The sequence below is a fragment of the Ptychodera flava genome, chromosome 2 (genome assembly GCF_041260155.1).
Source record: "Ptychodera flava strain L36383 chromosome 2, AS_Pfla_20210202, whole genome shotgun sequence".
Taxonomy (NCBI): domain Eukaryota; kingdom Metazoa; phylum Hemichordata; class Enteropneusta; family Ptychoderidae; genus Ptychodera; species Ptychodera flava.
The window spans coordinates 7,778,649-7,795,993 of NC_091929.1; the positions used below are offsets into that span (position 1 = coordinate 7,778,649).

A 17,345-nucleotide genomic window follows, 5' to 3' on the forward strand; every position below is an offset into this window, starting at 1 on the left:
ATCAGGATACAACAACAGTCCCACCCAGGTCAGCAAATTGCACTAGCTTTCTGAATTCGTTTAGAAATTTGTGTTTATCATGTAAAATGTAATATGTAATATGAAAAATCAAAGATACACACAGAAGTACCATATATTTCACACATCTCATCTTCCTTCACTATCTATCTATCTGTCTGTCTGTCTCTCCTCTCTCTCTCTCTCTCTCCTCTCTCTCTTCTCTCTCTATCTCTCTCTCTCTCTCTCTCTCTCTCTCTCTCTCTCTCTCTCTCTCTCTCTCTCTCTCTCCAGGCGATACATACAATATTGAAGCTTCCTTCAATTCTATTAATATTTGCTTTTCTCAAAGGCATGATACCACAAACCGATCGCGTCATCGGCCAAACTGTAATTGCGTTCAAGATCTGGTGAACATGACGAACAAAGATGGTTTCCCTGGAGGTCATATCTTCACAAAAGAGCTGACGCATAGCATTACCGCCCTCTTTACAGCACTCTGCCGGGACAGAGCCGAGAGCTGAATTCTGATCACGCTGAGTGAAAATGAACAGTGTCCGTGATGAACGAATGGCATTTTACCAAACAGGCTTACTTTACTGGGGCAACCAAATCCGCATGTAGAGGTATAAATTACACCAAGCAGTCGCCATAAATAATTGAACACATGGGAACGGGAGATATTGAATGGAATGAACGGTTATATATGTTCGGATGCCTTTCAAAGGGCCTGTTTTATTTGTGGCGGTTTTAATGTACGATACACAAAGCAAACGCAACCAGGGTTTTGTGAGGTGCCCCATCCACGCACATACGTTCTCCACCCGGTGTTAAGGCCATTTGTTTGTCGACGGTCCGGTTGTCAGCGTCGAAACTGTACCTGTTCGCTGCGGCCTACTCCATTCGAAACTCGGGGTGAGTAGGTCTCTGTAGAGATCCGCATTAAAGTTAATATCAGAACTTGATTATTGGTATTGCGTTTCCATGGCGTGAATAGCTTAATGTTTGTTTGAACAGAGGTCGGTTTTAAAACGCTGTTCTACCCACAGGAATGTAAATGCGCAAACTGCTGGCACCTACTCTGTCTAAATAATGGAATATTCCAACCTATGTTTGCCTGATCACAGTAGACTAGGTATTTCTGTTTCTCATTCTCAGTAGCAAAACAGTAGACCGCAATTTGCCCGAAAGGCCGAGACAAGGTGTAACGACCCGTTCCATTGGCAACGAAATACGGAATGTTTCGACGACAGCCGTCAGGTAAGTTTGTGACCACAGATTGTTACAACGATGTATCGATTATCGAACTGATCGGTGATCAGTGCAAAGTAAACGTCCCGCATAATCGATATCTCGATATACCTTTGTTCGTCATAGGTGTTTGGAGTCTTCGGGCTACTTGTAGATTTGTCAGCAAGTATATGTGATCCGTAAGGGGAGCTACATTTTGCTTGAAGTTGGAAGCATTTCAGCGTCCCCACCTCGTAGAGTGGGGCGCCTGGCTACCACATTCCAACGACGTATGGCTGTATCCCGCTCTCACGAGTGCCATAATCGCTTGACCTTTAGCTGTAAAGCGAAGGACAACCGTTACATTACGGCTCAACAACGCCGACAATAACAACTGACTATGTAACGACAGAAAGTATGTTTCTTCTAGCTGTGTCTGTGTGTCTGTCCGTCTGCTTGCAAACCGAATATCCCAGCCTATATAGTCGTAGTAATGTCTGCTCAAGTGTTGGTACAAGACACATACTCCCCAAAACCAGATTCGTCAGTCTTTTACTTGTACACCTGGATCGTTAGCGCTATTGTGGGTCGTTGCTCGGCAAATTTAATTGTTGTTACACTTTGAGTTATTCAAGCGCGTCATGGCTGACGTGAGGTGAGCTGTTCTGCCCTGTTACAGTTAACCATTTGATATATTTCCATCTCATAAAATGTGAATTATAAACTTAGCCTCCGTTACATGCGCACTAGGGCGGACAATGTTTGAACATATACACTTAAATCGTAATTGAAGTGTATATCACGTAACTGGATTTCTTGTTTTAAAAATAGAAGGAAGGGTTGACGATTTTGAGATATGCCACATCCAAGCCCTAATCGAAATTACGAAGCTGGCAATTTAGTAACTAGCAACGACTTGACATAGACAATGGCACAAAAGCGTAGCATGGGGGGACTACTTGCCGTGTATTGGTGTTGAAATTAGAACCGACAAACACATTGATCGTGCGGTCAACATTTGACACCTGTTCAATTTGATGTTCGAAACTGGGCGTGCGCAGTACCGTCGTAATTTGTATTAAGCATCGATGATTTTACTGTTATTTCGCACATGATGAGCGTGTCACTGGCAATGCAGTCATAAACACATTAAATCCATGCGACCGGATTCTATAGTTAGGATTTTGAATAACATAGGAAATTTCATGCCATATTTCGCAAGACTCGAGCCGGACTGAGATTTAATGTTAACAAGTGTAAATGAACAAGGTGGGACTTGAATCAAATCTCTTCCCGAATGGAGACCGAAATACGACTTTAAGACTGGTGATAAACCTTTATTAAAATTTAAAGCTATAAATTATATATTTGGAATGGTCGTATTTTTAGTATGTTTAAAAATAATATTCTGTTCTACTCCTGAAATCATGTTTAAATTCCAAATGTTGAAATCGTCAACACAGCGTGTCTTTGTGTGTGATCCTATGTTGTTGTTGTCGTTGGTGAATGAATACCAGTCCGGATGTTGTACATACCAACAAGAACACGATTGGAAGTAATTTGGGATAATTGGATGTAACCTCATCTGCTTTTCTTTTTAAGTTACACTCTTGTTTTTATGAGTAATTTGTAATATCGCAACATTCAGCTATAAAGCACCTAACACTTTTTACAAATTTGAAAAATATTAAAATCCAATTATCCAAAATCAGTTCCAATCGTGTTCAAGGCTTATACGTATATATGAGTACATTAGAAGAAGGAAAGTGAGACAACGCATTTCTTTTATAGAAAATACGAAAGCCAGAGTTCCTTTGATAAAGCCAGGACCCAGACGACCCTTTGTGTTCCAGTAACTGATAGTGACAACCACAGTGATATCCAATGCCGTGCCATTTCTTTACATAACAACCAAAAATATTGAATGTTTTGCACGTTTCATGATTGAGATCTTAATTTGTTCGTCTGGGTTTTTTTCATTCCATTGTGAGGGCACGTCTTCGAGTCTGCGAACATCGAAGTAGGCAACTTGTCGTCCATTCTAAATTTCGATTCTAATAAATATTTGCTAGGAATAATCGAAATAAAATTGACGGCGCGTCGTTAACTTTAATCTCACGAGCGAACAATTGGCAATCTCGTTTGCTATGTTGTTTCGCTACAACCTGATCTTTAATTTATTCAAGGCGAAACAATCTTTCTAACGAACCGAGTTTCATTTAGATGACACAATAACATGTCCGCGATAATAGCTTGACCTCCAAAGACTGGCAGTTGGTGTATAAAAAAGAACAAACGAGAAAAGAACGATCCTTTTTTGATATACGATGAAACTTCGAGGCTTGCACACAATGACTTTAGTGACGCTATTCATTTGGGTGACAATTAATGTGCATTGTGGTCTGTCACAAGGTTTACTTAGTATCCGTGTAACAGTCAAAGGAATCTCCCAAAGCGAGAAGAGAGAATGGCGTCCATGCATAAACGTGTGAAGAGACTGTTTTCACAACAAAGGCAACTTTAATTCAAACAAACGTTCACTGAACTTAGAGACCATAATAAAATAACAACTCTCGATAATTCCCAATTCAAAATCCTCTTTTCAAAGCTAAATCAACTGGATAAGGAACAAAAAATTGAGTCATTGCATAAGAAGTTCTCCAACTAAACCCCTGACAATAAAATGGTGTAAAGGGCTTTGTTGATTAGATCTGCCTTAAATTAATTCTGCAGAGCCCGCTGACACCAGCCCATCAATAAAGCTATTTGATTATGTGCGTGATCACTTCAACGCTCGGTAACTAACCACGCTGAGAATTTGGCCGAGGAACCAAAGACGCGCGGAACAAGTTATCCTATTGGCCGTAATTCGAACCCTTAACGTAAAATAGCGTCATTAAGCCAATCACGTGTGGTCTTCAGCTTGTATGTCAAAAAGGTACAGGCGCATTGCTACGGGATAAGGCGTTCAGTTTATTCACACTGCCACAAAATAATGTAATTTCGGAATCGATTGAACATGGAACGGAAGCTGGTATGATGGCAAATAAAGCAACCACCCTGGTATTTTTATGATATTTATTTTGCCAGCGGACAACACTGGCGGACTGAGATTGCAGAAATTGACGAATCACCAACGCATTCATTCGATATTTTTGTGTACGTCATTCAAAGTCTTGTATACTTCCAAAATTTTAAGAAAGTCTGGCGCCAGTTTTAACAAACCCATCATTCGTATCAAAGAAGGGAGGCAACGTTTACGACTAGGAAATATTACTTTTCAGTGTACGAAAAAAAAGGGTGGCCGCATTATTAAAGATTCTGTTTTTTCTGAGTGCCCTTTGAAAACTACTCGTTTGTACAATAATCTGAGCAATTTAAATCTTGCTGTTGTAGCTCCCCTCCAAGTCAAGTCGATGTGAACACTGCAAATAAATATCTGTAATCATTATAGCTTGTGAGGAGGAATGGTCGCTCGAATAGGGAGAAAGGATTGAGTAAAAGCGCCAACTTTTACTGTACACTGGGAAATAGATGCAGGCCTGTTCACAAACGCGCATGCTCAGACGGATGTTTGAAAAAATCAACTTTTCCAGTCACTCATTCTCAAGGAACATACAAAACTCATTGACCGATGACTATCATGGTGTTTCTGTCATCATTTTTATATATTTTATTGTACAAAAATGGCATCTGAATGACCCGAAACAAAAACATTTTGCGGTAAACTCGTCAAGTTTGATTTTATGAGTCTACATACAGAATAATGACTTCTCGTGTCAGTAGATATCAATTATCTGTTCAGTTAAGTAATAGACTGTAAGTACAAGCTTATCATATTCATTTTATCTTTCTGGGGAACGTACCCTAACATAAATTTTCTATTGTAGTGAGATTGTAATATTTACTTTCCGGTTATTTAGGTATATTACAGCTTTTCTCAGTCTTTGTCAGTAGATACATTTCATGAAATTCGTGCGTTTCAAATGCTTGTTGTAATTCTATAACCACATCTTACTGTTCTGTTCAAATTTGATGCCTGTGTGGAAATAACACAGTTCACAAACGAACTCCATATATCTTGCAATGCTCATAAAATCTAGATAGTTTCGACGTCCCTGATATAGAACTGGTACATACCGGCGAATAAATAGGGTACCGTGTTTCCGATTATTTTTAATATTTGCCGTTAGCAAGTGATCTCGATTCAGTTTATTTCTGACTTAAACTCTATTGACGCTGTCGTCTGAATAATTCTGTTTCCACGCTCAACTGCTGGTAATATCAGAATGTCTTACACGATCTGTGACTCTGCATCAATATTGGTCGTTACCTTTCTCGACCAATCGTGAACATATTCCGTCGTGATAATTCGTGCACATTCGTGATAATTCGTGAACATTCGTGATAATTCGTGAACATTCGTGATAATTCGTGAACATTCGTGAACATTCATTTTCCTCTCCGCAAATTTTCTGATTGCGTGACACATTTTTGTTGCTTATCCTTCTATTTTCAAAAAGTAATATTACAAATACAAAATACGGCCATGTACAACAATATTGCGAAACCCTTTCTCTGCGCATTGTTTGATGGTGTCTTCAATTTCGCCATTTAGCGTGGCTTGGCTAGTGGATGTGAGCCAAAAATGCCAAATCGCAAAGTCTTTGTGACTAGTGGGTATCAATAATTGCTCAATGGGTTACATTCTTCTGTCAGAAAGTAAATGTGTACAGAAATTCTATCAACAATGATGTCATATACTTGCAGGGTAAGGGGTGTACAGCACACTATGCTATAGCTATAAACAGTGTGTAATTCAACGCTACCTTTCATTGAACCTACAAAGATGGGAGAGGTTTTTACAACACGCACAAAGCGAGTACACAAGATGACACATGATAGCTATTGGTTCAGTCGGTACCTGTCATAGAATTTAGAAAGGGTCGACGAAGGATACGAAGGAATCTTAACGGTCATTTCAAAGGAAATAAGGTTACGTCAATGGAGGTTAAAGTCATTCACAAGCACTGTTGACCATGGTATTAAACAAAGTACACAAATTATCGAACAACGCTAAAATAGCCCCTTGCTTTCAATAGCAACTGCTTCTGCTTGGACTGACCAGGGCATGCGTCTTCAAACTTCTCTTAATCTATGTTGTCCTTGCTGACGCTGCATTAATGCTTTCAACGTAGGCCAACAGTGTGTGTGGTGTGTGTGTGTGTGTGTGTATATCTATATATCTATATATATATATATATATATATATATATATATATATATATATATATATATATATATATATTAATATTAGAAATTCGATTTGAACGTATTTTGATCACATATTAGATGACATAAAACATCAAAATTATGGCGGCAAAATCTCTGCTTTAAAATGAGGCGGGCAAGAGCCATTGCGTCTTTACATACATACATACATACATACATACATACATACATACATACATACATCATACATACATACATACATACATACATACATACATACATACATACATACATACATACATACATACATACATACATGCATGCATGCATGCATGCATGCATGCATGCATGCATGTATGTATGTATATGTACGCACACACGCACGCACGCACGCCGCACACACACACACATACATACATACATACATACATACTACATACAACATACATACATACATACATACATACATACATACATACATACATACATACATACATACATACATACATACATAAATACATACATACATACATACATACATACATACATAGTTATGTGTATTGAGGGTGTTACTATAACTGTGGCACTGATATAGTATGAAATTATTGTTATTCCTTTCTTAATTTGTGTCGACTTGATATCGAATTTGACAACCTGCGATGTCAAGGATCTTCAAGTCCAATACGACTGTTCGTGTACGCGCTGGGAATTCGCGCATTTTTTGAAATGTATGCTACTCTAAACCCTGATATATACTATCTAATCACAAGCCACTTCAAACACACACAAGCCGATGTCATCATTTTAATCAACATGAAATGACAAATAAACTAAATTATTAATGTCTCTTTTTATGTTATCTAAAAACCTTGGTCTTGATTGCTATCGCTGTTGCCCAGTAATGTTAAAACTACAAACTTGTACGACAAGACAACTCTATAGATTTCGTTTGTTTAAGATTGTCATGAATGTATTCGTTGTCCTCTGTTTTATCTTTGTGACTTTGGCAAATCATAAGAATGGACATCATAATCAATCATGACCGAGGTATGAGCTGTGAGAACAATTCTTCCGTTCAGCAGTGGACAATAGCTGACCCAAATGTCCCTCCCATGAGAGTACATTTGCACACGCCTGTCGCGTTGTGGTGATAGCGTCAAGCACCGGCATATCGTCCAGACCGGTTAAGTCAAGTGGGTCGGTTTTAGCTCCAGCGCCTAGCAACGAGCGATACCTGGGTGGACGTGTTTGTAGAATCACAGTGACCACTTTTGACTGGTATTCTTGGAGACAATCACCACCCCCAGTATTTACCTTGACTCAATACGTTGAATTTGGTGAATATCTGTTGGCAGTGAAAAAGTGCAGTTAACTTAGAGGCATACAGTCGGCGACAAATACATTATTCCTTTGAACCTAATTGTACAGGATTACTCAAAGTATAAATACAGGTAGAATCACACAACCGTGACGAAAATTTTAGGGTATTGTGTTTCACTGCTTCGGTCAACACACGACAGACAATTACATGGGCTCATGTTACCGGCAGAAATGTAAAGTTGTTTCAAAAGTTTCATTCGGGTTATCTTACTGTAAATTCAACTATCCGCCTTGCCTGAACGCATGTCTGGTGGTCGCATGTGTATGAGAAGCTGAATTCTGCAAGTGTAACGTCCACACCAGTCATGCATGGAAAACAGAGTGAAATTTGACTCGATCTATAGGTCTTCAGACTTTGTTTTCCCGTGTGAATTTGGAAACTAAATGTGCTGAAGTTCTGCACACAGAGTCTTTTCCTTATGTGCAAATTTCTATCGCGTGGATTGGTAAAGTGCCTTACCCTGTTGAACCTGAAATCTGCTAAATTAAGTTACTTGCCAAACGAAGCTATCGATGATTACGCAAGTTGGACAGTTTTTTTTGTGAATGATTTAAGCTTTCGTTTACCTCAAGGATATTTCCTTGACCAGTTGTAACAAATGGCGCGTTGAGTCGTTCTTTGTCGTCTGTTGCTGAATATGACATTTTGTGCACCACATTGACTGCTGGGGCAGCAATTTGGACAAAAACTGTCTGTCATGCCAATGCAATTATTTTGTCAAAACACTGCGGTTGATTAATTCCATTTTGGTCAAACTATTTCAAGTAAATATATAAATTAATGTTTCACCCAACTTAGAAGAAACACGTGAATACATTTCTACCGTTACGGTATTTATGGTATTGTACTAGTTTTGCCGCTAGGGATAACTTGCTTTTGAAGTCATGCCACGTAGAAGAATGAAGCACAGGTATATCATACAAGCTTACAGCTTATAAGTTATTGACATCTGATAAAAAGTGAGGAGATATACAGGGAGGGGAAACAGCCCATAATGTGGATGTTCGGTCAACACGGCACACGTGCATCAATAATGAATGTTCGTTACCCGGCTTTCTAAATAATAAGTACAACTATGGTTCTTTAGACTTTTGGGGTCAGCGATGATCAATCTTTAAGTCTACTGTTTGTTTGGACATTAAACACTTTGTATTTATATAAAACAGACCGAGGGCACAAATTTATTCATTGATATTTATATATGGCATATATGGCAACAAAATCGAAAATTTTGGCATATGTACTGTCTGTAACATATTCTCGTGACGTAGCGAGTGAACAGCAAATAAGGCCAAATAAAATGTATTTTCGATAATCCAGATGTAAGCTTTATTAATATTTGTGGCAATAAAGATTGCAGTTTCCAAACCTTGCACTTTTATCGAGGTTATAAAACAAAAAGAAAAACATTGTCTTGGCGACAACCCATAGTGTAGGCATATTACCGCGAACATATAGGTTTTTAATTTGGCCCCATAACATGCATTTGTCCTTCTCTTGTGCAGTATGTATACATTTTTATTGGTTCAAAGGTTGTGTTTTACAAATACAAAACACTTGCTAATTTACATTGCCTTCGTAAATCTTTACGACACAGTCCTTATTCGAGTCCCCGACTATTATTGTGGATCTTATATAGATCTGTGACTCCTTAAACACATACGCATGACCGTCAATCCTAGTGGGCTTACGTCATAATGGAACATAATCCAATTTCTTAGATCTGTAAAGCTGACCGTTGCAGAGTCTGAAATGTTCGACATAAAGATTTCGAATAATTTTGTGATATTTCCCTTTCTTTAATGTCTTTAGTAGCTGCACTCAAGTGCATTGATTTGACAGCCTGGGTAAAATATTCTCCTTCTTATTTTCTTTCAAGTTGTTTTTCTTTCATACATTAACATTTTTTGTTTTGATAAATGCCATTTTAGCTTTATTTTTTTGTTTGTGTCATTTTTTGTTTTTGTGCCGGCCATCTCAACTTGGAATACAACTTTCTCTAAGATACTGCCAATGATGTAGTGCTTGCTGACATAGTCAGCATAGTCATTACATGGAGGTAGCATAACCTACAAGGTCACCAGAACTTGATGCTTAGCAAACAATTATCTCGAGTCTGTAAACCGTAGCTTTGTATACTATAGTAGATGTAAATGAAAGAAATACTCGTCGGGTTGGTAACTCAAACTCCGTACTAAACAAAAACATCATAAAACTTTCAAATTCATGCTTGGTCTACCCATGGAGGTTGGAAGGGACTCCGGTTCATACCGACATGGCCTACCTTTTGTTTAAATTTCCTTCTATTAAGCCTGTCATGGACCACCATATATACATGATGTGTACAGCTACGTTTAAGGTAGCTTTAAATGTTTCGCTAGCTTCTTCTCATTCTACACTGAGTTCGAACCGACCGTTGATGGCAAATGAGTGTACTTTTCCTGTCAAGATACAAAAATTAATACCCATCATTTTTCTTTGTGGATCGTCTTTTATAAAATGAACGCGAGAAATCATAAATATCGCCATACATCCTAGTCTAGTCTGGAAAAGAGGAAACGATAGGACTTTTATAGAAGGAGAGGATTGCCATCTTTAGATTTGTGTTTGATATTTTTTTTCTTTCAGATACTTTGCTTGTCGTTTTAGTGTAAAACTTCAAAGAGAAACACCATTATTTACTATCGGCGACCGTAACTGTCATTGCCAAGTACCGTATTGCGTACAGAAGTTTAATGGCGTAGTTTTGTTGTTGCAGGAAAAACAAGAAGCAAAATCGTACGATCAAATGGTGGTGATCGTGTCTATTTAGGCATTATTTCTGTCTATTCGGTATTATTTTCGATGTCAGTAATTGTCTGGCATCCTAAAATATGAAGGTTAAAACAATGTTCAGTCCCGCTTTCAGAAATAAAAATAAAAAAATAAAAAAATACAGCAGTAGAATTTCTTGTATCAGAGAGGAATATATAACAGCCTTTTCACAAACTAATGCATGGGATCGTATATGACATTCATCAAAAGAGGGATCCCTCAGGCTGCCGAGTCGATAGAAAGACCCAGTACCTGAACTTTGACCTTTCACCCCATAGTGAGGTGTCGTCTGCGCTTCTCCCAGCCAGACTGATATGCATACTTTACGAATTTTCAACGTCAGATTTTATTGTACGTTTACCCCCGGCAAGTTGAAAACTGTAAGATCCCCTATTTACCTGAACCACTCCCGTTTTCATAATAAAGTGCAATGTGTCTGGCCGTATGTGTTTGCGCTAACATTGTGTACCGTATCTCAGAATGTTGGTCTAGCTCCTGATATCACTCTCGATACACAATCTTCAGTGCATTGATTTGTGCAAGCATTGTCGCCGGAAGCCGTGATTACTCACCGAGTTCGTCGCTTACGTGTAAAAAACTTTACCTTTGTGTTGTCGGCAGACGTTTACAATACCTGCCGGATTGTCCACTCTTCGATTGTTCCGTTATATTCTTTGCTACCATTGTTAGAACTTATAGGAGGGCGGTTACAATCATTGAGGACACTCCCTTAAAAGACAGCATGAAACTTCGCCTTGCCTTCTATTTTAAAGTACAATGACATGTCTTCGAGGCGGGGTGCAGTCAATTCATTGTAAGAACTTTTGACCTCAGGTAGGCGCTGGTACACAAAGGCAATTGTTAAGCTTTGAGTTGGTCGTTCCAGCTAGATTTAACAAAATAATATACTTTGTAAATTTTACGCCAACCAACTTTTCGGTGGATTCTGCTCCCACGATATTTACGCCGTCAGTAATTACTTTTAATCTTTTGGATTACCTGTGGTGCGCCGCAAACGTTGTAAAATCATTGACGGCGCCATACCGAGACCAAGCGGCCGATAGCTCGATTCTGAATATAGAACATTATAGTATACGTAAGTATGAGGACATCCGGGTCATACAATCTCTAAACGATTACGTAAATAAGAGATATCATTCACCTTTTTTCAGTATTTTCTAACAGAATTTCTTTACTTTTTTGCAGTTCTGAAAAATTAAAACGGAATAGCCAGCCGATATACGTCGGGGTGACTTGGGATTTCAAAGATGTCTTCCATTGAAGAGATTAAAAACAGTCTTCAGGAGTCGCTGGCTGCCGGTTTGGACAAGTCCATTGACGAGGCCAACCTCAAAGCCGTGGACATCCTCTCGAAGACCGGAGACTACACCAACCCAAGGTATTGGTATCAGAGCGGCTATCACGGTCACATGATCCGTCTGATGACGACGAGATCATCGACCAACCACGCTACTGCTGCCAACGACGGCGACAAGAGCGACAGACCGGTGTTCACTGCAGACGAGCAGACTTTGCGGAATCTCAAAAACCTCGATGAACTGGACAGGGAGCTACGGAAGTCCTACCAGCAGAGTTCGCACTCGCAGAAACCCAGGGGCAGAGTTGGAAAGAAGAGTAAAAAAGGTAAACTGGCGTGGCGCAGAAGGCAAACATGGCCGCAGTCTTCCCAGACTACAGACAGTATGGCCAATGTTAGCGGCCCAGAAGTAACTGTTAGCGCTGAGAGTGAGTCAGTCGTCGATAGCGTGGAGCAAGAACCGTCCCAGACAACTCTCGCTGCCGGAGACCGTGTGAACATACCATCGCCTATATCCACAGAAATGGAACAGTACAGGTTGGCTAAAAGTCAGGCACCAATCAAAGATCAGGGCCTCGAGACGGAAGATGTTCTCGAGGCTTACAACAGAAAACCGACCACAAAAGTTGACACCCTACCGAACATTCACGCTCACTTTCTCCCGCGAGAGCAGCGCGCTAGCAATGGGAAGCAAAACGCGAACGGTTCGTCCGAGGAAAGAAACGGCGATGCTATACTCCCTGCTATCGAAATAGATGTGCGGAAATCTATCGAGTCCCAGGAACATGACGACAGATCAAGGACGAAGAAACGAGTTCGGCACCGCCCGGTACAGAGGGAGGAGTCGGAAAGAGTACAGCTGCCGATCATTGACGATCTCGTTCGAGTGCGCGAACTCAGGAAAATGGAGCCGTCGAACTTGTCCGAGGCAGACAGGAAAAACCGCGAGTACGTGAACGGGTGGATCCACAAACTGAACAAAGGAACATCGGGGAAAACAAGAGCAAAGAAGGAAAACTTTCAGAGCGAATTGAAAAAGAACCTCGACCCTGGAATGTACAAAACGGGGGATGAGAAAAAAGATAACCAAAACGATCCGAAACCGAACCACGTGTTAATGTTACCGGACAACCCATTGGCGCCCTTACCTAAAAAGTATCCCGAACTGACAAAGAACGGAAAACCGTTCGCAGGTATGTACTTTCATACGCTTCGGCAAAAGTCAGCATACCAACTCAAACTTAAACAAATGAACAAATATTTGAAACAAATTAAAAAGAAAGAAGTTCCTCGAAATTTGTCTTCGAGTAGCAGCAGTACTAGTGATTTCAACTCCAAATTTTCCAAAGTAGAGAATCGAATTGACGCTATAGGGACTGAAATCGGGAAACTTTACCATTCCACGGTATCTCTCCAAAAAATTGTCAATAGAGAACCGCTAAGGAGTAAAAGCGAAGCAACTTCAAATCACGACGACCTTTTTATAGACGCAACTCCGCTGTCTCCGGTCAAGAAAGAAGAATATGATGAACAAGACGAGCAGACGACAATATTTGATCAAGATGGCGGCGGCCGATATGAAACTGAAAACAACATGAATGGCAATAACTCTGTGGAAGAAAACAAAGTGGGATTGGCTGATGCAGAACATTCCGATGCTGCAAAGAAGAGAGCTCGAGATGATTGGTTAGTTAGAGATCCCGAAAATATGACAAATCAGGACATTGTGGAGGACAGTGCAGATGACGATGAGGACAGAACAATAACGAAATACGATTATGTCAACGACAAAATCGTTGCCAAGGAGACAACGAACAGCAGTAAACTCTCCGTTGTCACCTTAGAGATGGAGAAATCACAACCTCCCGGTGTTAACTCAAAGGATTACAATGACTCGGCGAAAAGTTCGGTATTTGCCATGGCAACAACGCACAATGAAACGGCGGATTTGAAAGAGGAAGAGGGGAGTGAAGAAGCGGTTAGCAGACTGCTTCCTATGACTAGGAAAGCCGCCCCCGGTTCTCCGATCAAAGAGCCAATGACCAAATTCAATAAGCTAGAGCCGTTTAATGAGAAGAATTTGAATTCAGAAAACGATAACAAGCCGCAGAGGAGTACTTTCAAGCAAACAACGGAGCATGGTGAAGCGTCACCAGAAAATACCGGGAACAACGAAGGCAGTGACGTCACCAACAACAGCGAAACACCTGAAACACGGCACGTCTCTGCAGTGGGTGGTACAAAGGAGGCTATTCGAACTAAAACAGGAGAGAAAGAGAACGCCGAAAACAGCGAAATGTCAATTAAAGACGACTCAGCGGCAGTTTCTTCTGACGATGCAAATGGAACTTCGACTAGAGAGATGGGTAACAATACCTCGGATGAACGAGAACAGTCGAATATCAATGGCGGTAAATCTGTTAAAATGGACGAAATCAGCCACAACGAAGGGCCGGAGGAAAAGGTTGACGACGGGGCAAGGAATATAAGAGACGCGAGTACTGGCGATGATGTCATCGTTGACGACAGACGTAGCAATGCTAATCTGCAGGAAACAAGTGTTTCTACTGATAACACAAGCGGGGTGAGCAGAAATGATCATATTGATAGCGGTGTGCTTGTCAACAAACAGGAGACAGAGGTAGAGAATAATCGTCATATAGCTGACGACAACCAGAAGAAAGCCGTCAGCAATGAGAATGTTATAGACAAAGATGGATCCGTCGTAAACGACGATAACAATGCAGAAAATGACAATATTACCGCTGAGAACAAACAAGAGAACAAAGATGAAGATGATGATGACAGTAACATAAAGCAAGCTGAGGATGCATAAAATGAACAAGATTATGTCAAGAGAGACAATGGTCAAGACCAAGAGAGCGGTGAGCGAGATGCGGGTGATGCACCTTAGAGTTAGAGGGCGCATTTCCACAACGGTACATAGGTGTCTTATGATAGTAAGGCGAACGAACTTGTCAATGGTGAGCAACTGCTCGCTGGACTGCCGCACCGAGCAAATTCCGAAGCCCGCCACCTAGTGGCCAAAACCACAACATTCCAGTCACATCATTGAATGCAAACCGCATTTTTAGTGACACAGTGGAACGGAGGAAGGCCGTTCTTAATCTCCATACTTCAATTTAAACTTTATGTTGAAGTAACATCCATATGATAACAGATCCATTGTTTGGGAAAATGTCAATTTTTTTTGAAAAAAAAAATAAACTGGAGTCGGGGCTCCTAGTGAGTAAACCCATTCATTTGGAAATCTACATCAGTCTTCAGCAATCTTAGATTTCATGTCTGGCATGTATTCCAACACAAAAACCAGGCATGCCACAAAAATTAACACAGTAACGTAGATACATACTTACGATATAAAGACAATTTTAACACCGAGGCATTCACAAAGATGAACTTCATAGGACAACTGATGGAAGCGATATTCATACAGACTTACCACTTGTGCTGCTAAATAAATATTTACTTTGCATCTCCTTCTGATTTACGCACAAGAAATAGACGTTTCGTTGACTAATTTTTTAAAGAAAGATTACATCTGTTAAACAACTCGTATGGCAGCTCTCGAAATACAAATTTTGTCGGATTTTGGTTTAACAGAAGATGAAACCGATGAAAGCATGGCGACTATTTTCAGTGATGTTTGAAATACAGTATTCTAGCGATTAAATCGCATTTTCTTTCCTTTATAGCAATTTACTTTTAATTACTTTTCTTCGCTCAAAGGTATAGTTGCGATGAAATCACTTGTTTCACGAGATTTTCTTGGATTAGAAATAGAACGTTCATTTGATGTACCTTGCTTTCAGTGAATAACTCAGCAAAGTTATATTAAGTCAAGCTTTAAATATTATTCTTGGAAGAGAATGGCGAATTTTCAACCGTCCAATTCTACGAGAAAGTATTATATAGATTTGAACATAGAATATATAGTACGTTAAAGAATAAAAATATATTTAATATCGCATTTTTATTGGACAAGTATCTTCAGTGTTGTGTGATTTAATATGGCGCAACATGATTTTATATTTCACAAAAAATGAATGATTCTGCCATCTGATGTTGAGGTGGAGTCTTGTATGATGTGTTGGCAGGTATACTTCAGTGACAGTGTCGTGGTGCATTTTGATGTAGCTTACTGTATATATGCGGTTAGAAACTTCTCTGTTCCCTGACTTGTCGTCCTGTGCCGTGTACCTGTGGCATTTTGTCCGGTACGCAGTGTATTTGTTCGGAGCTTTGCGATGCTCTGATATTACTCGTTTCAACCATCGTTTGCTTATCTTTGTGAAAACAAGAATATTTATGTATATAGATAGAACTATGTGTATGCATCGATTGATTTATTTTGTGTCAATGAATCTGGCCAGTAAGTCCGCTGTATGATTTTCGGCTGTAGTCGCTGAGTTTATCTTCACACTTATTTGCCACTAAACTTTAACTCTCTGTCTATGTGTGTCTCTGTCTTGTGTGCCTGTCCCTTTCTATCTTTTTCTGTCTGTCTGTCTTCTCTGCGTTTAATTTTCACATCGATTTCATTATGCTTCCATGCATATTGTATCTATAGACTGACTACATTTGTGTCTACAAAGCAGATCTGAGTCTTAATATCGTTCAGCCGTGACCTTACTATCCTTTTCACTACTTCAATGCCGAAGGCAACATCTTTCTTAAGAGTGGAATTTAATATACGTTCAATGGAACTTAATCGATCGATCACTCTATTCATGTGGACAGATCCTATAGTCATCACGATATGGCCCATAGCACAGTATTTTGGCCACAAAGTTCCACCAGTTGTTGTGTTTTACGCTTGCCTAACCATCTGTATCGTTGGCGATTGTTGAGTGTTCTTGCCGGTAAACAATTTGTATCTGACACTCTGCCCATAATGAAATGAAAAATGATCCCATTAAAACGTCAGCGTGTTGCGTTCTGACCCGTCTTCCCTAATCATTGTGCAACTGGCAGGGAAAGGTGCCTCGGACCTTCAAAGAGCGATAAAAATGCTTTTCCGAAGATAACCGGTAAGTGATTTCATTTCTTCTGCAGTCGCTTTGTATCGATAAAGGTCCGAGAACAGACTAGGAAAGACTCTATGTATTTTATTCACACACGGAGACATACTCACATACATCCTCAGGCACGTACGTACATGCACCAAAGTTCCTACGCGACGGTCAAACGGACCGTGCATATACAAACCTATGAACATTATGCAAACTTATCTTGAGTTATCTTGTCGTCAAACGAATACCTTTGCTTAATCGCAACAAAACATCTTTGGTTCCATTATAAGGTTTGATGCAAAAAATGATTTCGAAAATTCGATTGTTGGAGAACTTGAAA

At 39.9% G+C, this 17,345-nt stretch overlaps 1 protein-coding gene across 1 annotated transcript; it reads left to right on the top strand.

Annotated features, from left to right (window-relative positions):
• The first annotated feature begins 1,137 nt into the window (after positions 1–1,137).
• LOC139152596 (enolase-phosphatase E1-like) lies at positions 1,138–15,963 on the top strand. Its single transcript, XM_070725837.1, has 2 exons — positions 1,138–1,257; positions 11,861–15,963. The coding sequence occupies exon 2, from the start codon at positions 11,923–11,925 to the stop codon at positions 14,806–14,808; it is 2,886 nt and encodes a 961-aa protein (XP_070581938.1). The 5' UTR covers positions 1,138–1,257; positions 11,861–11,922; the 3' UTR covers positions 14,809–15,963.
• Positions 15,964–17,345: the final 1,382 nt, after the last annotated feature.